Source organism: Cygnus olor, chromosome 1 (assembly GCF_009769625.2).
Source record: "Cygnus olor isolate bCygOlo1 chromosome 1, bCygOlo1.pri.v2, whole genome shotgun sequence".
NCBI lineage: Eukaryota > Metazoa > Chordata > Aves > Anseriformes > Anatidae > Cygnus > Cygnus olor.
The window spans coordinates 139,047,793-139,075,015 of record NC_049169.1 but is presented as its reverse complement, the minus strand read 5'-3'; the positions used below and the strand labels follow the sequence as shown (position 1 = coordinate 139,075,015).

The 27,223-nt window shown below is 42.4% G+C and overlaps 1 protein-coding gene across 6 annotated transcripts in view; it reads left to right on the top strand.

Annotated features, from left to right (window-relative positions):
* Positions 1-27,223, top strand: part of GABRA5 (gamma-aminobutyric acid type A receptor subunit alpha5) — a 57,712-nt gene that overhangs the window by 16,491 nt on the left and 13,998 nt on the right. For all 6 annotated transcript variants that reach the window (XM_040535594.1, XM_040535577.1, XM_040535585.1 and 3 more), the window contains one exon: positions 11,809-11,891. In XM_040535594.1, the coding sequence (XP_040391528.1) occupies positions 11,809-11,891 (83 nt within the window). The remainder of the gene's footprint in view (positions 1-11,808; positions 11,892-27,223) is intronic.

Genomic DNA, 27,223 nt, shown 5'->3' with positions numbered 1-27,223 from the left:
GACAATAGCCTATTCTGCTGGTAATAAAAGTGGGCAGAGCCCTGCAGAGATCTCCATCACAAAGACAGGAACTCTCACAGCAAGGGTAAAATTGATTAAAAGACAAAACCCAAACCAGGGCCAGCCCATCTTTGGATGAGGGAGATGTTTGGCTGGACTTTGAGGGGTTACAAAAGATCCAACTTTAGTTTCAGCTCTGCGCTGAGCACCGACGCAGACCTATCTTTCTGTTGGGGTGAGACGGTACAATTTCAGTCATGTTCCCATTTTATAAAAATGAACTAGGCCAAGTACCGTTTGCTGCTGCTAGCAGGAAAGCACAGCTGCATTGGTGACTCTCTCTTTGCCCAAACGTGTGGACAGGTCCCAGGTTCTGTTCAGGACTTCAGAAGTACCTCTTAGATGTTGAAGAATTGTTTTGGCTACTCTATTTATTTTTATCACCAGGGAAGCAAAACTTTGCAGTGAACTCCCTAGTCGGTTCACTTAAACTGAAATTAAAATCTTCATCTGCCTAATTGGAAATACCATCCCCTGAAGTACATTTATGCTTGTGCTGAAGCAGTAGCCTGCCAATGAGTGATCTGTAATACACAGTGGTGGAGTACACCAGGCCGTATGGGTGGGATTCACCTCAGCTAATTTCATTCATCTGTAACGCTGATGGCTGCAGCTCAGCCTCTTGGCTCATAATTGCTCCCAGTTCAAGGGAGGGAATATTTTAAGAAGTTGGTTGTCTGCATTATTGTAGATGTCTACTTCAGTATGAAGGATGCTTATTTCTCTCCACTTATGCTTAAGGGGGTTCCTGTTATTTTTTTTCACAGTGGCAGAAAGAGGAACCTAGGGATGCTACTGTTGCTATTGTTGTCAACGATTAGTCACACGAATCCTATCCCATTTACTTACTTCCATAGGGGTTTTCCACCCCCATACTCATGTAGACTGGAGATTGCTGGTGTGCAAGCCACTAAAGGCTGTGGAATGTTCTAGGTAGCAGCTGGCCCTCCAGCGGTGTTGTGGAGGACTTTCACAGTTTCCTTTCCATGCAACATAAAGCCTAAGGCTGTGTAAGCGCAGCACTTGTGAGCGCACTTAAATTGGGTTCACTGCTCCACTTTTGTCTAGGTGGGTGTAGGAGGGAATACAATGCATCGTAGGAAGAGTAAAAGAAACCCCTATAAATTGCAATCCTGCCTTTGGTAGTTTTGATGAAGGGAAGAACCCTTGTGGTGCCTATTAGGTAAGAATTTTGTTGGTGAGGAAAGGGCTGTGTGGTGAGGGATGCCAGAGGCTAGCTAGGTGCTGTTGCGGGCCAGGAACCCATGTCTGAGCCAAGAGCTGGGGATCGAGAAGATGCATTTGAAGGCTTGCATGGGATATGGTTTTGCAGGAAATGGGTGTGAAAGGATTTTGAGGAGAACATTTGTACTGATGGTCACTCAGAAATAAATGGGAAGTGATACAGGTTGCGGTGTAGGCATCTGAGGTCTAACATGCTGCTTTAACATGCTTCAGAAACATGTGAGCAGATGAACACATTATGGTGGAATGAGAATTTATTCCTAAAGCATGTTATAACACAAGCATGTTATTACCCTGTAGGAAATTCATGGTAATTTGCCCTTCTCTGAAGGTTTCATCAAATTGCTAACATGTATAGTGGAGTAAAGTCATGCAATGGGCTGGTTCCTAGTTTCTTTTTGGGTAGGAATAGTCTTTGTTGTCCCATTCCTTTCCTTTCCACTTGCCTTCTTCAGGTCTTTCTACAGGAAAGTGCCCTGGTATGGCAGTCTGGATGAAGAAATACATATGGTTTGTCTGTCATTTAACCAGTAGTCTGTAGCACTGGCAGCAAGTTGCCTTCTCTTAAGACATTGCCTTTGGAGATCTCAGCTACTTTCTAAGAGGTCTTATTATGTTAACATATCTTATGATGTTGTTCAGCCTGACTACTCTGTTCGCTACTGTTAAATTAAAATTTCCAGAAAATATATACACAAATATATATCTTATAGTCATATTTATATAATTCAAAAATTTCCAAACTGTTGTTTCTATCCAGTTGCTCTAAATTATGAAGCGACTCTTTTTCACCAGGTTCTAGCTAAAGTCCAGAGATTGTGTCCATTATATGCACTACCCAATGTAAAAACCTAGGAGGAATTTCTGCAAGTAAGGGTGGCCTTCCCTTTGTATACTCCTGTCAGGAATTTGAGCTAGGAAACTTGGAGACCAGAAGGGGAGATAACACCCTGGGTTATTTAGAAAGCTCAGTTCAGACTTCATAAGGATGTCTGATTGCTCCATAGTCTCCTCTTCAGTGGCTAATGAACTTGTCACATGTCTTGTCCATGTAAAAATGCTGTGTTCTGGCTTAGAGATTCATCTAAAAGGTCAGGAAAATAAAGAAACACTCTTCAGTCAAAATAATAAACATCTACTATGTTTTTGGCACTAACTGTGCATCTTAAAAACATTAACTATGCAAATTGATTTCATCATCAATAAAACTCAAAATGCCATCTCTACATTTGCAAAGTCCAATGCTGGAACATGGTAGAATTATGTCTTTTACCCATCTTATCTGCTCTTGCTTTACTGTCACTTCTGAAGGTGTCACTGAGCTGGCCTTTTTCTGTGGTGTATGTGTACATGCATATGCATGTGCTTCTGTGTGAAGGAGCAGGGTAAAGATCATGTGTTTCCACGCGAAAGAGCAGATCATCAAATCACTTGATGTGTGCCCCTTTCACACAGAAGTGTGGAGGAACATACTCAGAAGGCAGGAGATCTTGATGAGAGGGGCCTGGGAGGTGGACGTAGAAATGTGAAGTGAATAAGAGGAGCCTGGGGTTAAATGTGTGTTGCTGAGAGGAAACTGTAATGTAATGTTTTGGAACTCTAGATCGTTCATCCGAACCATGGAAAATAATCAAGGATTTCAGCTTTGTGTTTGGGGCTGCCAAACGAAAAACCCTTCTACCCATCCTACCATGTGCATCCCAGTCTTGATGTAAGAGAGTCCAAACAAGCTGGTACTGTCCATCTGGTTCCCCTCACCCCTTATTACTTTCTAAATCCATTTTACTTTAATTATATTTTTTTTGTTCTATAGGAAATTCTGCATGTGGTTTTGTGCCTATCTGTACAAATATAAAGGCTGTATGAACTGGGAGGAAGGATGGCTGTGCAGCCAAATGGCACTCATCCAAGGGGGGGATGTGTGCCATATTGACAGACAGAAATGGAGGAACAAAAGCCCCTTTGGCCAGTCAGAAAATCTGCGCTGATCAAATTGTTTAATTGGCAGCATCAAAACTGGAGGGCAGGTGCATTGTGCTGCATCCATCATAGTCCTCAGCCTCCATTTCCTATGGCATGTGCTGGAGCCTGGAGCTTTCTGCTCTCCCTTGTTGCTCGTGTACTTCGGTCTTCTCCCACTGAAAGCAAGGCTCAGGCGACCCCTTGTGTGACACCGGACACTGCTGTCACTGGCTGGTTCTGCCAACAGCTGGGATGGTCTTCTCTTGTGAGCTAAAGAGAAGCCCGTAGTTCAGCCTTACACCACACTGCGAGAACAATTATATTTCTTGCGGTTGGCGCATGGTTGAACATGCCACCAAAGGGCCATGCTGGTTAGGTGATCATGGTAGAGACATGTAACGTGTGGACTTGGGACAATATGTGGCACGGTATAGCGAAGTGTGGGTTGGTTGAGATGCTGTTTCCCATTTTACCTATATCAAAAATGGCATGAGCTATTGGTATTGCTAGTACCAGCTAGATTTTTTTTTTTTTTAATTAAAGAATTAAGTAAAAATAGAAGACACTAAAGGGGAGAGATTTGAAGGCTGTCTTCATTGGGTGTCAAGGAGTATTCATCATGTATAAGGGACCAGAAAGGAGAATCACTTGAAGAGACTTTTAAATGAAACTGTCAACTAGATGTGATACCGCACTATGCATTTTGTGTATAGCATTTATAGTATAGCCATATTGGTCTAAAGTTTCTCTAGGAAAGTAAGGTTTGTAGGCAGAGAACCTAAAGAAGGTATTAACTGCCCAAAAACTTGGGGTTTTTTGACTGCACCAGTTAATCTGATAAAAATAAATTTATTTTAAAGAGAGTTATTTTGCTCTTGGATTTGCATGGCAAGGATACATAAGCATAAATTCAGTGCTCCATTCATTGTTTTTATCCATATTGATTAAATACCGTAGAATGAAAGGTATTACCCCTACTGTAAACTTTTCCCAGGAGTTGGAAATGTGATTCACAGAATCATTTAGGTTGGAAGAGACCTTCAAGATGACCTAGTCCAACCTCTGACCTAACAGTAACAAGTCCTCCACTAAACCATATCACTAAACTCTACATCTAAACGTCTTTTAAATACCTCCAGGGATGGTGACTCAACCACTTCCCTGGGCAGCCCATTCCAACGCCTAACAACCCTTTCAGTAAAAAAGTTCTTCCTAATATCCAACCTAAACCTCCCCTGGTGCAACTTTAGCCCACTCCCCCTTGTCCTATCACCAGGCACGTGGGAGAATAGACCAATCCCAACGATAAAAATCTATATCTTCCCACGATCCCCACAGTTCTTTCTGTATCTTCCCAAATCACCACCAAAATCAGATAATTTAAGTGCCCTATGGGTTGTTTCATTGTCTTTCTAAGTACATCCTGTTTGTAGAGGCTGAACATCTCTCCTTGCCCCCATCAACGAGTGTGCTTGGGATGTGTCAAGGTATTCTGTGTTCAGGGATGTCATTCCTGTAGTGGCACAGTTTTTGAGATCAATCCCCTCCACCTCAGACCATCTCGGGATAACCTAATCTTCAGCACAGTTAATGTAGACAATTAAAGACTTGTTCTCGCACTTCTGCATAAGCTATGCTAAGGATTTGGTTCACTTAAAATGAGTTTTGCTGCCAAGTACACCATGCCTCTGAATTCACAGCTCAGAAAAACATCAGTAATTGGAGTTCTTAGTCTTCCATAGACTGTGCTCTTTGGCATTTCCAAAGTACTTTTCAGTGTCACATAAACATAATACATTTCTGCAACACAGAAAAGTTGGGAAAGGGTAGTATCTTGGCAGAGTGATTAAGAAAGAGAAATAAGCCAAGACTGAAGTTTCTGCAGATCTCCTCACTCCAGCTCAATGCTTTAATTTCTGTTCTGTGGTCATTTTACATGGTGATCCCAAGGAAGTGAGTGTACAAACAGCATTATAAATAAGAACTGCCTCCATGTCCCACAAAGAGGGGCAGAACAAGGCTTTGAATCCTCCTTTGGCCACTTATCCAACACGATGATGGAGCTCTGTGAGCATGGTGGTGTTTGAAATACTGAGAGCAATCAGTTCTCTCCCCCTGAACCGTGCTGCAGACAGGTCACCCAGCCAATGGTAAGTTTCAGGATGACCCCTACAGCCATCAGTACCAGAACTGAATGTGTATCCATGTCCCAATGCTTGTTTACTGTGTTAGGTATCCCACCATCACCCACATCCACAGTGTTTTTTTAAGGGAAGTCCTTCAGAACCATGATGGGTCTATGTATATAGATATAGATGCTCATATTAGCACATGTATGCATTTACTTAAGGAATATAGGGAGGCATCAGGTCCCTGGACTACACGTGTACTCTGCTGGGGTCTGAAACAAATCTTGTTTTAAAACCCTTTGAAAGGAATAACAGTTTGGTTATAAAAGTGTTCCCATTCCCAGTGGGAGAATGGAGTGAGTAGATGCATTCTGAGTCAAGGCTACATGAGTAATTTCACAAACTTAGCAATGCATTCAGTTAAAAAAAAAAAAAAAAAAAAAAAAAAGAAGACTATTTTTCTGTTATCCATGTGAGTGAACAAGGGTGTGTACCAGAGGTGCCACCAAGGCATGAACTGTTCTGCTGAGGTCCCGTTAGAGTAGGCACCTGGGGAAGCTTCTGGAGTTAGATCCTCCAGCGAAAGGGTCTGTCCCAACAGTGAAGTCTCTCTTTGCAGAGAACCAGCCAGCTGTTTTGGGTGGGGTGTGTCTTGGGTAAGGCTGAATTCACCTAATTCTGTTTTGGCATTCCTGGGAGATGCTGAGGTAGTTTTGAGGTGGGTTTCAAGTAAACATTTTGCCTTTTCTAAGGAAAATGGTTGTGGCTAGCTTCATGATGGGAAGGACGCTTTGGCTTCTCTGCATCCATTCGGGCCTGAGCCCCACAATAGTAACCGGTTGCCAGCACAGGCAGGGCCAAAGCAAAGCATTAAAATGCTTCCTTTAATTGGAGGCAAGGGCAGTGCACAAAAGCAAGGAACTCAGAAGACTGAGTTGGTCTGGGGACTAGGGCGGGCAGGCAGGCAGGAGAGCCTCATGTCACCCTGACTCCAGTACCCTTGAGCCAACAAGACGCAACTCCCACGCATCACCTTCATCAGTAACTCTTCAGTTATTTAACACTTGCTTTAACTACTTCTGAAAGCCACTGGTGACTCTGTCTTTCTGCTTTCTCCCCCTAAATCTCTCTCTTTATTTTTTGTTTGTTTGCATACTAGACCTAGTAGCTGATAAGAAAAAGCAGGTTGCCATGGCTGTCTGCTAGCTCTCCAAGCAGGTGACTGCCCTCACCAGTCCACTCTGCAGCCTGGCAGCTGCAAATAATACTCCAGAAAGTGTTTTCTACACTTCCAGGGAGCCAGAGACATGACAGCTTTGCTCAATCTCCCAACTCTTTTTCCAAGAGTAGGAGTAGATGCTCCTTGCATTGAGAGAAATATGTGGCAGCATCCCTGAAATTTCGCCGTCCTTCTTCTCCCCATCCCTTAATACCTGCACTGTGCCCTTCAGCCCACCTCGGGCAACTGCAAGATCAGTGAGGAGAGCCCTGAAGTGCCCTGTAAAAGTGTCTCAAGGGACAGGGTGCCTTGTGCCTCCAAGACTTCTGCCAAGGAACTCCTGTCTCTTCTTGTAGCACACCCAGTGGGTGACTGGGTCCCAAGCATCTGCATTTATTCTCTCATTGCACACCTCCTTCTTCCCTCGCCTGTTAAAAAGGAATGGCCTCATGAAAGAGTCAGCATGCTTAATTCTCTAGAAGAAATGTTTGAAGGTGACTTTTATGGACTGAAGATGTCTTGCTGTGAAGTCTTGCTATATTTCTTAAAAGGGTATTCATTTTATGCATCTAAAGTGTACTTCGTTGAAACAGAACATCGGTGATCATTTTATGTTCTTAAAGTAAAGGCAACACATAATATAGGCTTGATGAAACTTTCATTTACAATTATGAATAATATGTGAAATAATTTGTAGACAACTTTTATTCTCAGGTAATAAAGGTATGCTATAGGGTTTTGCTGAACGATTACCTTTTGAATAGCAGTGTAAGTATTCGGAGCATTATGAAAGTGAAATTTTGTAGTTAATAATAAATCAGCAGCCGTAACCACGGTTTCTTACATATTTTGGGTGAATATCAGGCCCATTGATGTCAGGGAGAATTTTACCTTTAACTTCAGTAAAATCGGTGTTTCATCCTCCCATTGTAATGGACCTTTAACAGCTACTTATAATCATGTCAAAAACTGTGTTTGAGTGAAACTAATCCCATAGAGCTTTTATTAAGACAGAATGATAGTGGAGGAGGGAAGCTTTTAAATGCTTCTGTTTGAAAGGACTGCAGTTTGAACAGTGCTTGTACTGTGACAGAAAAACCATGGTTTGGAGATTGTCTCTAGCTCAGGTAACTGTGCACAGTAAGGTCATTCTGGAGTGACCATGTCAAAAGGATTATACAAAGGCTGTTTTATATTTGCATACCAGGACCTCCTTTCTGTTCCTGCAATAGCTGCAAGCTGGGAGTAGCTGTACTGTAATCAGCTGTGTAAGATGGGATATGCAAAGGGTACCTAACCTGTGACGCAATGCTAAAAGAAGTGTGCAAATATCACCCCAGCTGATATTTGAAGGAGCAGACCCGGACACCAATTTCTTTGTGACTCCTGGAGCTATGATCTGAATTTGTACTTTGTACTCTGCACTTAAGAGCAAATCTTTATGCAGTGACCCATGCTTCCAGCCCTGACACCGTAAGAGATGGCTGCTGTGCTGCTTCTTTTTTCCTGCATGCAGTAGAAAATCCAGTCTCTTTGAACCAAGAGTCAATTTTGACCACAGTCAAACAGTGGTGCTGTTTTTCAGGTCCTCACACTTTAATGAAAAATGACTACCCTTGGATGCAGAGTGCTGTGCAGAAATTTAGGGTGGTGACATTTATGCAATATATCAGAATGCACAGTCAAGGTTTCTGTTGTGTTCCCCTTTACAAGACCCTGCATCAGCATCAGGTAGTGCACACTGTGTAAGAGGTAGTCAGGGGAGTGTTCACCAAGCATTTTAAAGTTACATAAGAGGCTCAGCTGCTTGCTCCTAGGACTAGCACATAAGGGGCATAACCAGCTCGTTTGCTCAAGACGGCCAGATTCGGAGTGGCCCTAGGATGGAGACATGGGAAAGGGAAAGAAACATGCAGGTATCAGAGATAACCAGCGAAAGGAACTCCATATTTCAGAGAATCCATGCAATGAAAGGAAAGGCTGTAGCCTAGTGCATTTGCAGCTGCTAAACTCGTTTCTCCTTACACTTGGGCTAGACCCAGGAGATAGCACCAGGTGTCATCCTAAAGGATGTGCTGCCTTTTGGGGGATGGGGAATTCAGAGAGGGCACAAGAATAGCACTGGTACCTGAGACATATTGCAGCTTCTGAGACAAGTTCTGGCAGTAAAGTGCCTTCCAGCTGTAGTTGATACCCTTTCATTTAATACAGGCAGGAATTTATTTATTTATTTATTGGGCTGTGGGGTAATTGAATTCCACTAGAATCACAGAATCACAGAATTGTAGGGGTTGGAAGGTACCTCAAAAGATCATCGGGTCCAACCCCCCTGTCAAAGAAGGTTCCCTAGAGCAGGTTGCCCAGGTAGGCGTCCAGATGGGCCTTGAGTATTTCCAGAGAAGGAGACTCCACAGCCTCCCAGGGCAGCCTGTTCCAGGTCACATTCTCTGTGCACCTCATCTTAACTTACCCAAAATTACAGTTCAGGAATGTCGACAGTCCTCCTCTTTACACGTAAGAGTTTTTTTTTTTTTTTTTTTTTTTTTTTTTTTTTTTTTTTTTTTCCCCAGAGATACAGGCAGCAAGTTGTAATATATAGGACATTCAGATGAAACAGAAGGTCTTATTCATGATTCTGAATTGAATCTCCCTTCATTTAGCTTCCTGATTCCACAGCTGCTCTGTTGGTAACATGGATATAGGGATCGCTTCCTTCGACGTTTGCAGATGAGAAGTATTGTGTATTAAAGTGTTGTGAAGCTGCAGCCTTGAGGTATTCAAGGCCAGGCTGGATGGGGCTTTGAGCAACCTGGTCTGGTGGGAGGTGTCCCTGCCCATGGCAGGATTAGAACTGGGCAATCTTTAAGGTCCCTTCCAACCCAAACCATTCTGTGATTTTATGAAACAACATGCTAGAATCATTGGTAGACAAAGAGACAGTGCAGTAAAACGTCAGCTTTATTGTGGCTCTTGGAGCAAGGTTTCTGAACTTATCAAGCAAATTAAATTTGCAATGCTTAATACAGAAGATATAGCAATGCACAGGAAGGGTTGAAGGCTGCCTCTCAGGTACCTGTTAAAGTAATTTTTATGAAAAGCATGCAGGTTCTGGACAGGATGCTGCTAGCACCAGATAGGTAAATTCATCCATGTAGCACTCTCAGTGACTGGCTTTGCTCGCTCTGGTGCCCAAGGGTAGTCTCCTCTGCAGACAACTCCATATTTTAGTGATTTTGAAATTTCCTTTATAAAAATATATTCCAAGAGCAGGTTTGCCTAAGGGCAGGTATCTCAGGCTTCACTTACTTCTTTTCTATAGTGTAGACTTCCTGTCTGTTCTTACAAAATGATACATTATCTCTGTTCTGAGCTGGACATTTTTTGCTTTATATGGTTTATTATCTTTATATCTTCTATTACTGTTTGCATTTTGCCTTTTTCCCTCCCTGTTTCCCAGATCATCCTCATAATATGATCCCTAGCCAACGATACTATTACATTTCTGCGCGCTTATTTTGTCATTTCCAGTTGTTGGTAAAGCTCCAGAATTTCTGTGTGTTGGCAGTGAGTGGAGCTGTTTCCCCCAATTTATTGTCCATGTAGCCTGAGTGCCCTAGTAAGGCATCATTGTGTTGTATTGAATTGGACTGTCTAAGCGGCGTGCCATCTGTACACAGACAGATTGTCACACTTTATGGTCCTTTTGGACAGGAGTTCTCATAGCAAGAGTACTCACTTCGGTGTGGTAGCACTGAGTGCATATAGCTGGGCAGTCTGGCTACATGACTCTACTGTGATAGGAAAGGATACTTTTACGTGCTGGTAGCAGGGTGTTGTGGATTTTGGTAGCAGGGTGTTGCAGAGATTTGTCCCACTGGGAAGCAGCTTGGTAAGGAACCAGGGCTCCCCTCCAGCAGAGCCCTGCGTTACCCCTGCACAAGGCAGTCCTTGGTGCTTTGTCTCTGCTCTGTCGCTTCTGAGACGGGATAGCTGTGTTAAGTGAGAAAGGCATATGGGTGTTAATAATGTAAAATGAGATTTGTGTCTTCACCATCCCAAGCAAACCATTTGTACCAAGAAAATATCAAAATGGCCTAATTAAAAATAGATTCTCATTGTGTTATGTGCTGCATACACCTAGTAAACTCAGCTTTGGCTCTGTTGATATATCTGGTATCGGTATAACTGATATATTGCAGTGCTCAGAAATTTACCTCAGACTTTTATTTGCATTCAGCTTGATCTGCCTATCAGACAGAACATCCATGGGATGTGTCTGCTTTTTCTAAGGGTTTTTCCTCTCCTTCCCATATGTCCACTATAGCTCAAGAGTTCCCACATAGTGTCAGGGCAGTCTGGGACAAAATTGTTTCCCCAGGCAATATCCTGGGGTAAATGGCCCAGTCATGTTTTCCTGACAGTACTTCACAGGATGTTGAACCGAAGTGGACTGCCCCCATACCACATGATTTGCGCAGAAACTAACTCCAGTACTATATGCTTATCTTGGTGGGAGTACCCAGAACATTCATTTCACTATGGCAATACACAGCAGTAAGCACATAGCCAGGCAGATTTTTTTTTCACTTAGAAAAAAAAAAAAGGTATTTGGAGATTGGGAGATGCTGTTACAGTCTGTCATAAAAATGTAGTAATGCTTATTTTGTATACAGTACTTTTCATTTGTTCAAACATGCTTTGCAGAAGGCAGGCAGTATTTCCCCATTTTGTATGAGGAGAATTTGGGGTAGAGGAAGGTGAACTAAATTACTAGGCCCTTTTCAGTGGCTACGATAGGAGAAGTCAGTGTTTCTTTGTGTCCGTGACAGTGCTTTACTGAGGAGTCAGACTCCTGGTTTGGTGGCAGTACCTACACAAAGCAGATAAGAATGAGGTCTGTGGCAGAAGCTCCAGCACAGGAGTTCCAGCATGTACTAATAAGAAAGGGTGATCTTACTGAAACTGCCTGCATAAACAAAAACCAGTCCGTGAGGCTGAGCGGCACTAGATCAGGCCCACAAGCACTGTTCTCGGCCTGGTTTATCTCCTGTTCGGGTTAGCAGGGGGCAGCTGTGCTTTCAGCAGGAACCAGGAGCCATCAGGAAAAGCTTGCTTGTGTCAGCACTCACATGCAAAGGGCCTAAAGGGAAGGTGCCGATAAAAAATGACGGGTTTTCTTTTCCTTCCTCGCAGATTGACCATCTCTGCTGAGTGTCCCATGCAGCTTGAAGATTTCCCCATGGATGCACACGCTTGCCCGTTAAAATTTGGAAGCTGTAAGTTCTTTTCTCAAATAAGATACAGAAAAATCCCTTGCTACCTGGCTTTTTATGTTCTGCAGTGTCTTATACAAGTCTTTTGCCCTTCCTTCACCCTCCCCTTTTAAGACTGCTCCTTGACACCCACAGTCTGCCACCCCCACTGCTTCCCACTGCTCGCTTGCCATGAGTGTGCTTCATCTGTCACTGCTGCTGTTCAGCTCATGCTGGTGTGCTTCCTGGTAAACTGCGAGCTGATGTACCCATACCACATGCAGTGGCCAGTGTGAGATGGAGTAGTAGATGCAGACAGCTAAGTTGATGGCTGTAGTTTTTGTGTTTGTTGAAAAAAAATGCAGCTTTCAATGGAAAATATCAGATTGATTGTGCCGTTAAGGTGTTTACATGAGTCAGACTGTGGTGCAATATGTACGTTGCATATATTAAAAGAGAACAAGAACATTAAAAGAAGAAATCTCTCTCCATTTGGCTTTAATAAATCCAGACCTGTATCTTATTACATGATTTTGTATATACTTGTATATATGCACACATTATTCTAAACTGTATGCTGAATGATGATTTTCCCTCAATTCCAAGCCTCTAATCTACCACACTGGTGCCTTGCCAGAAGCTTACTTTAAAAATAACCTCAGGGGATCAGATGGTTATATTTAAATACAAAGCTCTTAATTAAAGTACAGATGAGGCTACTACAGTAGGCATTTTTTATTTCAGTAATCAAATCAGAGGTTCCAGGTGCAATCAGTGTCTCTAAAGACTTTTGAAAATTACCAGGCAAGGCATTTTGCTTGTCCCCGAAGCTACCTAGCTTCAGCATTTTTCAATGTTTTTTTCAGTCATATCAGTTTAGAGTCACTAATCCTACCAAGATTAAGCTTTGCCTTTATCTTCTGTATCTGCGTTGGTTTAATACTGGCTATGCATTGTCTTGTGATCATACTAAGAAGTAAAAACACTGTTTACAGTAATGATTAGCAAATTACCGAACTTAAGATGAACTGATTTCCCTTCCATCTTGCAATCCAGTTTTGTCTGAACAACCACCAATATTTTGCAATGTCACTGCAAGTTCAAGTGTGTCTGTTTACCTCGGCAACTTTAACTTATTTCAAGGCCAATACAGATCCAGAGACCTCATACTCCTTTACATCCAACTTAAAAATATTTATACATAGGCAAACCATGCATTTCATTCCAAACTCAAAAATGGAAAAGCAATGCACAGGAAAGCGTGATTATTTGTATGTAGGGTTAAACAAAATCTACTGGAAAAAAAATGAGAGGAAAAACAAAGAAAAATAAGATGTCCTTCCTGGTATTACATGTTCTTTACTGTTCTGGTAATTTTAACCCACAGGAAAAATACTGAAAAGTCTTATTTTAGGCATGTGAAGGCTGAATACTGTTTCAATTCATGCTATGTGCTACACTCAGTAGACAATTGCAGAGTAAATTTTATAAGCTATTGCAGGTTATCTTTAACTTCTTCCACAGTGTCTGGCATGGAGCCGTTTGGCCCATGCTAGTCCATACTGGTGGTCTCTGCAGTAAGCAAATACATAGGGACAAGCTATCATCAATCTTTCAGCCTTGGGAATATCTGTATTATTGATCTGACAGCTCATTAGTACTTTATTGTAATGTAATATGCAGATGTTTGCACAAGTAGCAGCCAACAAGTCAGAGTTTTTTGAATTAGCCCAGCTGTATTTTAGGAGAGCACAGTCTTTATTCCCTATTTCCAGCAATGCAGGTTTGCATTAAGTCATCTTCAAGCTTTCAGCAAGACAAACACAGAGGAGTTTATTATACACAAGCACATGCACTTTCTGCTTAAGCTTTCCTCCCCGTCTTTCCCCAAAGGGTTTCTTTTTAATGGTGTACTTTCCAAGAAGGATTTTGAAAAGCCTCAAGGACTAGCATCAAAGCAAATGTTAAACACATTATTGGTAGAGCCAGGAGGGTGGAGAAGAGACGAATGCTAACGGGTCAATGGGTGGGGAGCACAGGACAGCAGAACAAAGCAGCCAGCCCAGGACAGATGCACAGGAGAAAGGATTCCAGGAAGCGTCGGTGTGTCATCAGACGGTAGCAGGTTATTATTTTTCTGGCTGTGCTTGCTATAATTCAGCAGGCAAAAGGGAAAAAACCCTGACATTTCCTTCAATGTTAAAGAGAACGAGTGTTAATCTTGCTCACAGATATAAAGGTAAATGTTGATTTCTTATGTCCTGTTTGACTGGGTTTTGCTGTATTATAATGTAGGAATTTTTACAGGCTGAGGCAGAATTATATATAGCAACAGAATATTTTGCAGAAATAATTCAAAGCAAGGTCAAATACAGAAAAAGGGGTATAAAATTACATGCACGCAGATACTGGCCAGGCAGTTCAAACACCAACTGCAAAAGCAATACCTCTAAATGCCCTGTGGCATGTCATGAAATGCTATGCTGGCTAGAGGACAGAAGCTCAAGGACAGCTGCTAATCAACTAACGGAGCAGATTTTAGATGTACGGTTCCCCCGTGCTTGCAGGTGGCCCGCCCAAGCCTGCAGCATGGCCAGGGGGTCTGCTCCGGGCAGTGCGTGCATGGAAGTACTCCCTCTCTGGGCTTGTGTCCCTGCTAGCACTAAGGCTACCTGTAGAAACCATCCCACAGGAATTTTATTTAGAGCTACCAGGGAGGTGGGGATGGTACATGGGCACAGCCTCTTGTGGCTGAGCTCTGCAAAGAGGCTCTACTCTGAGTCAGGGATGCTGGGTTTGGATGGCTAGGGCAATCTGTGTGCCACATCACAGCAACGTGGCATAGTTTCTTCCTAGTTTCTTTCACGGGCGAGATTCAAAATTCATAGAATCACAGAAAGGTTTGGGTTGGAAGGAACCTTAAAGCCCACCCAGTTCCAACCCCCTGCCATGGGCAGGGACACCTCCCACCAGACCAGGTTGCCGAAAGCCCCATCCAGCCTGGCCTTGAACACCTCCAGGGATGGGGCATCCACAGCTTCTCTGGGCAACCTGTGCCGGGGCCTCACCACCCTCTGAGTGAAGAATTTCTTCCTTACATCTAATCTAAATGTACCCTCTTTAAAGCCTCTTTTAATCTAAATGTACCCTCTCTAAATGTACCCTCTAGTTTAAAGCCATTGCTCCTTGTCCTATCACTACACTCCCTGACAAAGAGTCCCTCCCCAAACTCCCGTTGTATTTCTAATACTGACCTGTACTCTGAGTAAATTTGTAGGCCAAACAGGATCTGGTGGCACTTCTTGGTGCCAGCCATGTTTTCACAAGCTGGGTCTTAGCTTGAAGAAATTCCTCCTTGCCCTCAAGCTATTTTTGGTGTGGGGAGGAGGAGTTAGATAAGACAGCAAGGACGTTAAAGCTAGGAAGGTTTAATGTTTCACCTCATCCACTGATAGGCCTTAAGAGTACATTAAAAGTATTGTTCAGTGCAGTCTCCAAACGCCCATGTGTCACTGGGAAGGTAAGCATCATTATTGCTAGGGCAGCTGAGGCAGAGAAGTTAATTGACTTTCTGTAAGGTCACACAGCAAATCAATGTCAGAAAAAGGATTAGACACAACTTCTTTGGTTGGAGAGACAGATGTCTAATCCACTCGACCACAAAGACCTCTGCCAAGGCAACTGACTTAACTCCTAAATCTCATTTTACTCATGCGTTAATTATATCAGTTTTACCTAGCTTGCAGGGTTGCCCTGAAGATGAATTAGTTAATTGCTATTAGTGAATGTTAACTGGTGCTTTGACAATGTCACATATTGTAACATGGACTCTATTTATGGCAACTGCCTTTTGAAGGCGTGGTGTCTGAGTACATACATTTATCTTGTGTTGTGGAACAAATATATGCATGAATCTGTTGCCCACTAGTCACTCAACTGAAAAAAAAAAATCCTACTATTTTTAGAGTAAGTAGAGATTCTAATGAATATTCTGAAAATAATGAGATCCCCTAGCTCACAAGCAGTGCTGTGGAAAAACAGGCCTGGCGTTTCTTACTGATGAATTTCATTTGGCCATGCGGATGGAGAAGATTGGTTGCTGTAGATCGAATAGAGAGTTTGCAGACTGTGAGAAAACAGTGCTAAGTAAAATCTGTAGCATCTGAAGAAAGAAGTTAGCATGGTTTGTGTACATCTTCCTTTTTAACAGCTCATAGTGAGTCATGGTGTCTTCTGTGGTCTTTGATAACAAAAAGTGCACAGGCTATTTCTATAGCAGAAGGCATACTCAAATTATTTTGCTCAAAGGTAGCTGGTGATGTCAGAGTAATGAGCAGACAAGAGGTTCACCAGCATCCCAGGTATCTTATTCCAACAGTGAAATAGCTCTAGTAAAGCTCTCACTGTTTACAAACTATCCATGCACTTACAGCTGCAGAGAAATTTCTCCAAAAAAGTTTTTTAAGAAAATTCCCCTGGTGGTGAAGTTTCTTCATAATTCTCAGAAATAACTGAGATAGATCTGAGGTGAAGACACCTACAGGGAGTTTCTCAATTTTGTGCTTCCCCCCATTAGCACCTGTGAAGTTGCAGAACTGCAGGCGTGGAGGGACAACTTCAAAACAGTCTGGGTAATGACTCTTCAGTAGGTTTTCACAGGTTGTTCCTAGGGAGTATTGGAACCACAGGCTCAAATGGAGAGGCAGAATTTTTCTATTATTTGCCTTTATTAGATGGCCAGAAGAGGTTCCTGAGTCTTTTCCTGAAAGCTGAGATAGGCAATAAGGCATGTTGAACGTGTTAGTGCCTGCTTTTGGAAATGGCACATGGAGAGAGGCAGGGAGGTTCTCTATAAAATGCTGAGTGGCCAAGTTCAAGACTAGGTTGAGATTTTGTAATTTAAAGGAAAAGTCACTTAATATAGACATTCAAATTTTGGCCTTTATGTGGTTTATAGAAGCTTTACATGAAGTCAAGGGAGGCATGCTGCTAGCTCAGGTAAAGTCTTTTACATTTTCCTGAAGTTTATCACTTCTTACTTAGATACCTACGTTGCAGTGGACACCTGAATGACTAAAATAAGGTGAAGCTAGTTGATTACTAAAATTTCTGAGCTTTGATACATTTCTCAGCTCCTTCCTCGTACCTTGTATTCCCACTCGTTACCAACAACCACTTTAGCTGTAATTTGTCTCTGCTAATTTCAAGTTGTTTAAAGACTGGGTCTGTAGACATGCTGAAAGAGATGCTTGTGGCAGTGTCAGACAAAAGCAATCTAAACAAGTGGCTTAGACCTGGATTTAAATTTTATATAAGTTTAGTTAGTAAAGCATAGTCATCTAGCCTGAACTAATTTATAATACATGTCTTAGAATTAGTGGAGAAGGTGGAGACCACCTAATGGTAATTGCTGTTATTTGACTCTAGAATCCTTGGACTTTTGGACACCTGACTAGTCATGGGACTGTGTTGGCTGAAACACACTCATAAAATCGTAGGGATTCACAAGAGCCACTAGGTTCCACTAGACTTGCCCAAATCTGCTGTGCCTCTTTTCTGTTCTGGGATGTGGAAATGCTCAGCTCCAGAATGAACAGAGAGGTTTGTCTCATATTGAAAGCCTCACATTGATAGTGAAGCATTGGAACATGGACAGGATGGGTCTGTGACAATTTTAGATAGACAACTGTATCACAGTTAGTTGTCTGGACCCCCTTTATGGCCACTGAAAGGAAGTAAGTACTTTTGTAGTACAGCTCATTAGAACCATTTTTGACTACTGCCTAACGATGAGATGAATCATATTTTAGAAGTCCCTATATCTCTGCAATACTAACTCCGATGTAGATAAGTACATTTTGCCTTGGTCAGAGAAACTTAGAAATCAATTTTTGTCTATGTAGCTAGCTCAGAAATAGATACCTCTGTTATACACTGTTCAGAAGAAACAGTTGCTGCTGTAGATCAGTTAGGTGTTGCATATGTTGGCCGCAAGCTTTTGTATCTCTTCTAGGTACTATACCAGTTATTTATGTTGGAAGTCACGTTTTTTCAAGGGGTCTTAATAAAGAAGTCAGTAATGCTCTTCTGTGTAGAGACAACTTTACTATTTCTGCAAGCATCTTGTAGGAGCTTTGCTGTTTCTCCTACACTGAGTGGAGTAGATTATACCAATAATTACTTCTGTGATCTCACAGGTGGCACAGCATAGCCTGTACTCATTTCAAATACACATCTGTAACAACACAGGTACCTCTTCAGTCCAGCATTTTAAACACTCAGTGCAGTCAACAGCTTCACAAGTTCCTTGTGTTCAGTCCCATACAAAATGTGGAACAATGCAGCCTGGAGCTCCCAAAGGGCAGGAGATTGAAGGAATGTGGTGCTTAAAAGGAAATACTATAATACTTGAGTATTTCAGAAATCTAAGAAGCCTTTCTCAAGAGAAATCTGCTTAGAATTTAAAAAGCGGGCTCCTGAGCCTGGACTGTGTGAATCATGTTTCCACAGGTGTTATTATGGGACTCTGTCCTTGAGCAGAACTTACCAATAAATATGGCCCTAACTTCTCACTTGTTTGTTAGGTTTCCCAACTAAGTGGTACCTGTTAGTGTGACAGAAGTGAAAAGGGCCCTTTCTAAAAGCTCTCTAAAATTGTCACATCAGTCAGTTTTCCTTCACCTGCGTCAATGATACATTCAGGACTTTCCAGAAGAAGTTGGAAAACCTGCTAGTTTCCTCCTAGCAGTTTGTAGTCACTGTCATTAATTAATTTTTCAAAGACTTTATCACGTATACTCAGGTCTGCACCAAGAGAATTTTAAAAATACATTAAAAACGCAACATTTGCTACCATCTCATCCTCTGGGTGCGATTACTTTCCTGTGAAACACTGCCTGGGTTTGGATCAGTCAGTTCCTACTTTTTGTGATCATCTGTTCAGATGCCAGTCACTTTTTCCCCTTAGGTTCATAACAGAGTTGAAAAGAGAAGTCGGAAAGAATAAATGCCTGAAAAAAGTCTTCCCTGTCCAGCTTGTAGTCAATGCAAATGCTGGGCTGCAGTGGCCATGGGCTCGGCTCCCTCCCAGCCTGGAGGGCCAACATGCATGCAGGATCATGGTTATTGAAAATGGGTTTTGTATTTGTTAGGAGTGCTTCCCCAGGGCTCAGCTGGCATCTTCTGTAGCTGCTTGAGCAGCCGTGGCTGAAAGCTTGCAAGCCTCCTGCCTGGTGGGCAGCCTCTTCATCTGAAGGTGGCCCACACACAGCAGGCTTTTCAGGAGGAAAAGCTTGACTGACATCAGCTCAAGAAAACGGAAGTTCATGCAGGGAGAGGAACTAGTGTGGAGATACTCAACAGCATTTTTTTCCCTCGCCTGAAAGAGGTCTCGATGCTGTAGTGGCAGAACAGTGTGGAGATCCAGGTGCTTTGCTGATGATACAAGCATCAGCATGTATTTCCCACTCTGGAGATTACATCCTACATTTAAAGGCTGAGCAACTGCCTGATTGCAGGAAAACTGTGATTCAATTTGAGTTGTCAGCAGTAGAAAATAACATGCAGATACTCTGCTTCATGAGCTTAAGGCATCTATAGCTTTGAAATGATCCTTGGGTGCAAACCTGCAAAGATGTTACTTGGCCCATAATGCCCCCAAAAGCACAGCGAGGGCTTAAAGTCGCCAGCTGTGGATCACAGGTTTATGCCACCAGTAAATGGGATATTATTTGTAAATGGGACAAATGGGTAACAACTGCTCCACTGCTTCACACGCCAGGTTTTTAATGGCTGTTGTTTTCTAAGGTGGCTGTTTCTGTGGCTTCTAAGCATTTCATAAACACTTCTGAAATCATTCTCATGATACTGGTGTGAGGCAGGTAGGTCTCCTCTGCCTGCATTTTGCAGGTGAGGATGAAGGAGGCAAAGAGCAATTACAGTCTCTTCTGAGCAAAGATAGAGTGGTTCATTACCTGCTTTTATTGCCTCTGTCATTATGGGTCCCTAGGTTCAATTAGAGCCTCCCAGTGCTACTGCAGTACATTAATGACTTGCCTACAGCTTTGGGGGAAAGAAAAAAAAGCTGCAAGACACTGCCGAAACTTTGATTTCAGTTTCCAGTCTGGCAGCTCCTTCCTGACACCTCGGTCTCTTGTCAGCCATCAGTCCTCCCTCCAAATTGCCAGGTCCTATGTTAGCCTCATCCCCTGTACCGAAAGCCAGGTTAGCCCAAGCTGTGATATACTGCATGCTGCAATTCAAGCTCAGCAAGTTTCTTTAAAATAAGTAGTCTTTTCGGGTTGTCTTTGGTGAAGAAATAGAAGGGAAGAAGGGAAGCCTGAAGGGCTGTCTTTTTTTTCTCCCCGTTCCCATACCACGTCCACTGAAAGTCTGCTCATGTCCAGCCTGTGCTACCAGCTAGCTGCTTTGCTGAAAGCATCCCAGTAGTAAATCTGTCAGCAAAGATGAGATCCTTCTCTCCTAAATTTATATTTCTGCAGAGTAAATATATACAGCTGAGATAACCACTCTCACCCCTCTTATAGTCAGGGGAGAGAAGCAGATATTTTTACACTCAGGTTAATCTCCTCCTAAAGCAGATGACTAAAATAGGTCAGCTGATGGCTGTCGATAAGGAAATGTTTTACTTGTGTACAGGGAAGATGAATACTTAAGCGCCTTTGGCCCTGGGTCTCTGTGGCCAGAGGGGATGGGCTCCCAAAGAGGGGACATTTTAGCTCTGTGACGGACACATGCCTGCAAAATGGGGCTTTCTCTGACAAGCACCAGCTCCCTTCAGAGGGGCTCCCAGTGGAAAGGGCTTTTATCCACCACAGAGTTCAACAACTGATGGCCTCGGGCTGTTCTGTGCCCATTAACAAAACTCTCCTTTTGTGTTCATTACGAAGGGAAATGAAAAAGCCTCGGTTATACATCAGTGGAAGGTGAGGGAGAGAGGAGGAAGAGCGAGTGTGCAGCTGCCCTCACATGGCAAACCGGAGCAGCCCCCTTCTCCTAAATACCAGGCTACACTATGACCCCACAAAGGAGCCTAGTCACAGGCTGAAAAAGCTGGAGTCTCTTCCAGAAGGTCACCCTCCAGCTCAGTGTCGGGAGCAGAAATAGAAGCTGTGCTGCTGGGTCTCTGCACCAGCACCCATTCTCAGGACTGCAGGTGCTCCTCATTCTGCACTGCTGCCCTGAAGGGCCCTGGAGCAGACGATGCTCTTCAGAGTTTCAAGTAGCCTTGCGTGCCTGACATTTTCAATCATGTTGCAGCATGTGATGGTATATGAAATAGCAATATGCCTGCCAAAGGGCTGGCTTCCAGGGTTCAGGAAAACCCAGCTAAGTTTGAGCCTTGAGGCTAGCAGCTGAGGATGGGAACAAGAGGATCTTTTCTCTGACTTTGGGGTTTGGGGAGTTTTCCCACTGCTGAGCCTTAAGTGACTGCAACTTGGGCATAAAGAATAAGTTCTGGTGGTTGTAGTCTCTGAGCAGTGTTAAAGTGTTTGAACAATAATATTTCAGCCTACTGCCTCTACCTGTCTATTGATCATACATTCGCACAGTGTTATTAGTGTAGCAATACTTCTGAGAGTTGTAAATGTCTTCATTAAGAGACCAGTTTCAGAAACAAAGGCATATATTTAGTTCTGCAAGTAGTCCCAATCACTCTTGGCTGGTTTCAGGTCCTACTGATGCATAAATCATGATGCTCTGAATGGTAGCTCGGTAGATGTGCTGCCTGTGAGTGCCTGGTGCCACTGAAGTGGGTGGGAAGAACTTCCATTAATTATGGTAAGGTCATGGTTTCACTCCATGAAGTAAGTTTTGGCCTAAAATACCATGTTTTTGAAGGCACCCTTTAAAACTTTCTAAAATTCACTCAGCATTTCTCAAAGGAAAAGGAAATTTCTCAAAGGAAACCCTAGCGATACTCCTGGAGAGCTGATCTCATTAGCTTTGCTAATATTAAGCAGCAGCTTGCAAAATGAGTGGACCACTGCAATCAAGATTGCTTACAGAGTAAGATACTGTGCAGTGTGAGTAATGGTGTCAGTCACACTTTGGAGGATACTTTTATTTGCTTTGCAAAAAGTAAATTAAATCTCTAGCGTCTTCCTCATGACCATGCTGTTTTATCTAATGAAGCAGTTAATATAGCTGCCTAATATAGTGATTACAAATTCAAAGTTCATTAAATGTTACTATGGCACTCAAACTGGCCAACCAATTTGGAACTGCCATATGCCAGGCCTACAAAGACCAGCGTATGGTCAGGGGGATTCCAGGATATTTCAGATTTTTAAATGTCATCCAAGCACATCCTCCTGCTCGATTGCTGTATTACTCTTGCAACAGATATTTTTACCAGCCGTAACAGAAAAAAAGAAAACATCAAGGCCAGAATACCAGATTTTGAGCTCTTCAATGTGAAAGTCAGTTGTGCAGCCACCATTACATATGGTAGAGAATCAATTCTTGGATTAGTTCTAGATCAAGACAACTGAGACTAAATCCCAAAATAAAGGAGGAGGTTGTGTTATAAATACTGACTGCAGTGAAGGGAAGAAACGGGAAGGGGGGTTGAAAAGAACAAGCAAAAAAAGGAAGACATCACCTGCTCCCTAAAGTCAGCTCTCAGATGAGAGCGGGCACTTTGGGAAGATGACCTGATGCCTCAGAGCACATGGACATGAAATAACCCAAGAGCAGCCCCTGTTTAGTCACCCCTTTCAGTCTGCCCATGGTGTGGGTGGCACAGGTTAGTTGTCTAAACGTGCCCATATGTTGTCCTTTTGATGTGGTCCAGGGTGTCCCACTGGGAAAACTTTATCTTTTTGCTGTTCTTTTTCTCTGAGCAGAGCCTGGGGATCCCAGCTCTGGTTGGTATGCCATGCATGAGGTACCTACATTGTCAGATTTCACAGTGAGGAGACAGTTTGCAGTTGCAGTCCCTGTGCCTGGGGAATATATGCACTACTCTGATTGCTCCCCATTGCCATGTGGGCATGCAGGATGGGGCAGCGAATCGCCAGCTGTCCTGGTGGTGACACTGCCTGCGTGGGGGCAAATATGCACACCTCTCTGAGGGGCAGAGCTCTGGTTGCCAAATTGGGTCTCCACAGTGATCCTTGAGAGAAATTCTGCATTACTCTGCACAGCTCCTAGCTTAGGGCTATTCTTAGGTGGTGTAATAGCATCCTGGGAGGGTACTGTGGCTGGGCAAATTATCAGTGCAACTGTTCATTAGTATTCATATTACATTCATCATTGGTATGACTGTGATTTAGTGTACCAGCTTGCAAATAGCTAATTTATTGTATTAAAGCAGTCAGCAGCCTTGCCTATGTTAACCATGAATCACACCTCAAAAATTACAAAGTTTCTTTCAGGCAAAATCACAAGGCTTTTTTCTTCCTTTGCTTTATGTTTTTTGAGCTCAAAGTAGGGTCATATTTAGAGTTTTCCCCCATGAACTGGAATTTCTAAAATTAAGTAGGACCTTCCACCTGTCACTTGCTTTGAAAAGCTGAAGGAACATCATAAAACTCTGTGTCTCAAAACAAATTTCACAGGCATCTTCAGTTCTGTATTTCTCACCACGTTGTGGGTACAGTTGGTGTTTCCATTTAATTTCCAAGCCGTAGACACTTCTATCACATTCCTATTCCCACCTTTTCCTAAGGTGACTTATAAATTACATTCTGAAACAGAGTCATTTTGATCTAACTTAGGGCTTTATTTTTTTAGTAATGATCAGTACAGTATATTAGTGTTGCTTAGTAATGAAGTCTCTTGAGACCCATCTAGCACATTTTTTAAAGCATCCTATTCCATTCCCTGTGGAATGTGAAAAAAAAAATCGAATAAAACTTTGTATTGGGAAAACATATAAAATACTGCCCATATTATCAATACATATTTTTCTTGTAAATTCTGGGAGAACAGAAACAATGGTCATTTTAGTAAGGCTGAAATTCCTGCTATTTCACAGTCAATGGTGTCCTATTATCTTTTCTCATCAGTTTCATAGAAGAGTTGCTTTAAGTCCATGATGATGACTTCCTCTTTGTAGGTCCTCTTTTGTCCCATCTAGATGATATTGCGCTGTTCCAAAAATATTTCATTCTGAGTTTTTCATTTCTACTTACATTTGGGGCACTGTGCCCCATTCTGATATCCCGAGTACAAGAAAGATAGGGACTTTGTGGAACATGTCAAGTGCAGGACCACAAATATAATTTAAAGGCTGGAGCATCTTTCATATAGTGAGAGGCTGAGAAAGCTGGGACTGTTCAGCCTTGAGAAGAGAAGGTTCAGGGGGATTTATTCCATCTGTATAAATACGTGATGGGAGGGAATGAAAAGAGGAGAGACAGGCTCTTCTCAGTGGTGCCCAGTGACGGGAGAACAGATGATGGGCACAAATTTAAAAGCACAAAATTCTATCAGAACACAAGAAAACATTTTCATTTTGAGGGTGGTCAAACAGTGGAATAGGTTGCCTAGAGAGGTTGTGGAGTCTCCATCCTTGGAGACAGTTGAAAACCGTGTGGACATGGTCTTGGACAACTGGCTCTAGGTGGCCCTGCTTGAGCTGGGGTTTGGATTGGATGATCTCACTATGTTCCTTCCAACCCCAACCACTCTGTGATTCTAAGTGATTCTCATTTACATTATGCTTCTTGTCCATGGCATATATTCAAAATCATTCATGCTGTTTATCAAGGTGCTGTAAGCTCATGCCAGTTTAAATGGTCGGTTTTAATTCCGATGATTTCAGGTCCCTTAAGTAATTTCTGTGACCTCCAAATTCCCATAAGAACAGCAGAATTCAGCATCACACTATGGAAAAGTCTTGATTTATGCTCTTAGTCATTGAATAGGTAAATACATTTCTCTTAGAATTTAAATCACTGTTTTACTTTAATAACTTACTTTTATAAAAAGCTATTTCCCCCCAGACCCAGTCCATGCATATTTAGAACTGTTTGTTATTTTTATATTTAAATTTACATTTTTACTCGATCTCTTCTTCTTCCTATAGAGTGATCTCATTTGTACACTGATTCATTCTCATCAAGTCAATTTAATGGGAAATTCCAATTACAGAACTCAAATCTAGCCTCAGCTGTATAGACACAAACATTGACAGTGCTGTGTAATAAGGTAAAAAGTATTCATGCACCAACGAGAAGAAACCCAGCCTGAATTTTGGAATTCAAGCTGCTACCTTATGGCTTCTTAGCAGCACTGTTTTACTGCCTGCAGAAATCTGCATGGTTGTAAATCTGGATCTCTATTGAGTTATCTAACGGTCTCTTCTAAGTGAGTCAAATACATAGATAGAGAGATGGACATAGATATTTGTTTGAATATTGCTATTATAACTAGAGTTTCTAAAAACAATTTATGCACAGCTTTCTCAATCAACAGACTTTGATAGGGGTTAGCAATGGTTGCAAAATCAGGCAGTCTGACAATCTTGAGGCATGTAATAAATATGATGGTAAAAGCTAAGAATGTAACTGCACAGTTGTAATGAGTAAAATAGAAAACAAGCTGAGTCAAATTTCTACAGTATCTCTTTAGGTATCTCTAAGTAGTGTGTTTCTAAAAGAAAAAATCCAGTAATGGACCGTGGCTAGACAGTTCATTTAATTGTAGAATTCAATTGTAGATTTTTTTTTGTGGGTGATTATAGCTTAAAAAATTCGGTCCTAGAAATACATCTGGGTCTCACGGACCTTAAGTTTGGACTCAGTCATCCACATTTGGTTTTATTTGACTTAAGGAGCTAAGATTTATTATTATTATTATTATTATTTATTTTTTTCCTGGAGTTTATTTCAATGTAGAAGAGAAAGAAAAGGGAGAAAGGAAAATGTGTGTCCGTAGCCACAGGTGGGGCTAGCTCCTGTGGCGGAGGCAGTGGCAGAAGAAGGCTTCCTGCTGATGGACTGCTCACTGGGAGGGTGCTGAGTGACTCACACTGTTTCACTCACTGGAGAGGGCAGCTGAACATCTAATTCCTGTCCTTCTAAAAACCTTACTGTAAGGCTTTACCAAAACAGAAGTAGAAACACCTTGAAAGAGGCCAACAAGTCAACGCAGACAGTTGTCCCAGTGTGTCTTTTCCTGCTCAGGTACAACTGTCCAAGGGAAAACAGGTCACCCCACAAGGGGTGAATGGCAAGGTTCCTCTAGGTCTTACCAACTGGCTGCTTTGCTCTGTTAGACCCTGTCTTAATGTATTTCCTCCCGTTGGCTGTGGTTGCTCGCCTGCCCCCTGTTCACTGGTGTAAGAAGGGCCATTTCATGCTCACCTTGCCAGATATATGAGAGTAGGAAGATAGTGGAGAGGGTGGAAAAACAACAAAGGAGTTCTTTATGGGTTTTATATTCACTGCGGTGTATGTTGGATGTTGGAACGTAGAAAAATGGATCCGCTCATCAATAAACAGATAAGAAAAGAAATGACTTTATTTCATCATTTTGGTAGGTGATAAGTCTGCAGTCGTTTATCAAATGCCCACTAGAAATAAATATGTTGTCATTTTCTTTCTTCTAATAACATCATACCTCTCTGCATTTTCAGCTCTTCATCTCAACTGCTACCTTTTTTTCTTGCTTTTTGAAAGAGTGAGCTTGGAAGAGAAAGAATAACTGAATGAGGCTTCCCGCTTTCTTTGGCAAGCTAGCAAAATGGTGGTAAAGAACACCAAATTAATTATTTGGATTCAGAATAGCAGAAGAAGCCTACTTGCTTAAATTAGACTGAAAGCCAAGCAGTCTCAGTTGTATTTTCAGTGGCTTTGAATTTGGGTTTGCTTTTACAGCAACACCAGCAGTGTTCTTCCAGCTTGCTAACCCAAAGCATTTACTACATTTTCCTGTCACTCACTGGGAGACTCCTGGCTCAGTGTGCACACCGTGTGGAGGAGGTGAGGGCCTCATTCCCTAATCAGCAGTAAGCCTTTCCCATAACTCTAGAAAGCAGGAGCTGAAGTTCTTCAGTCCTTCAGCGAGCAAGGCAGACTGAAAACCTTGTGGGAGCTTTACTGAAACAGAGGGAGGTTTTTACACAGTTTGGTATGACAGTGAATAATACCATCTCTCCATTAGCAGCTGCTCTATCCCAGTAGCAAAATAACGTTATTCTAGACTACTCCCACACATTCAGCTTTCAATATGACTGTGTCTAATTATACTGCATGGGTTATCAGGAGTGGAGCTGGAGCCTTTGGTACTCAAGATCAGGATAACTGGAGTCTGAGATTTCTGGGAAGGTGTAGCAGAAGGACAGGAAGACAACCATGTAGTACAATTACACAGGCACCAAGAGGTTT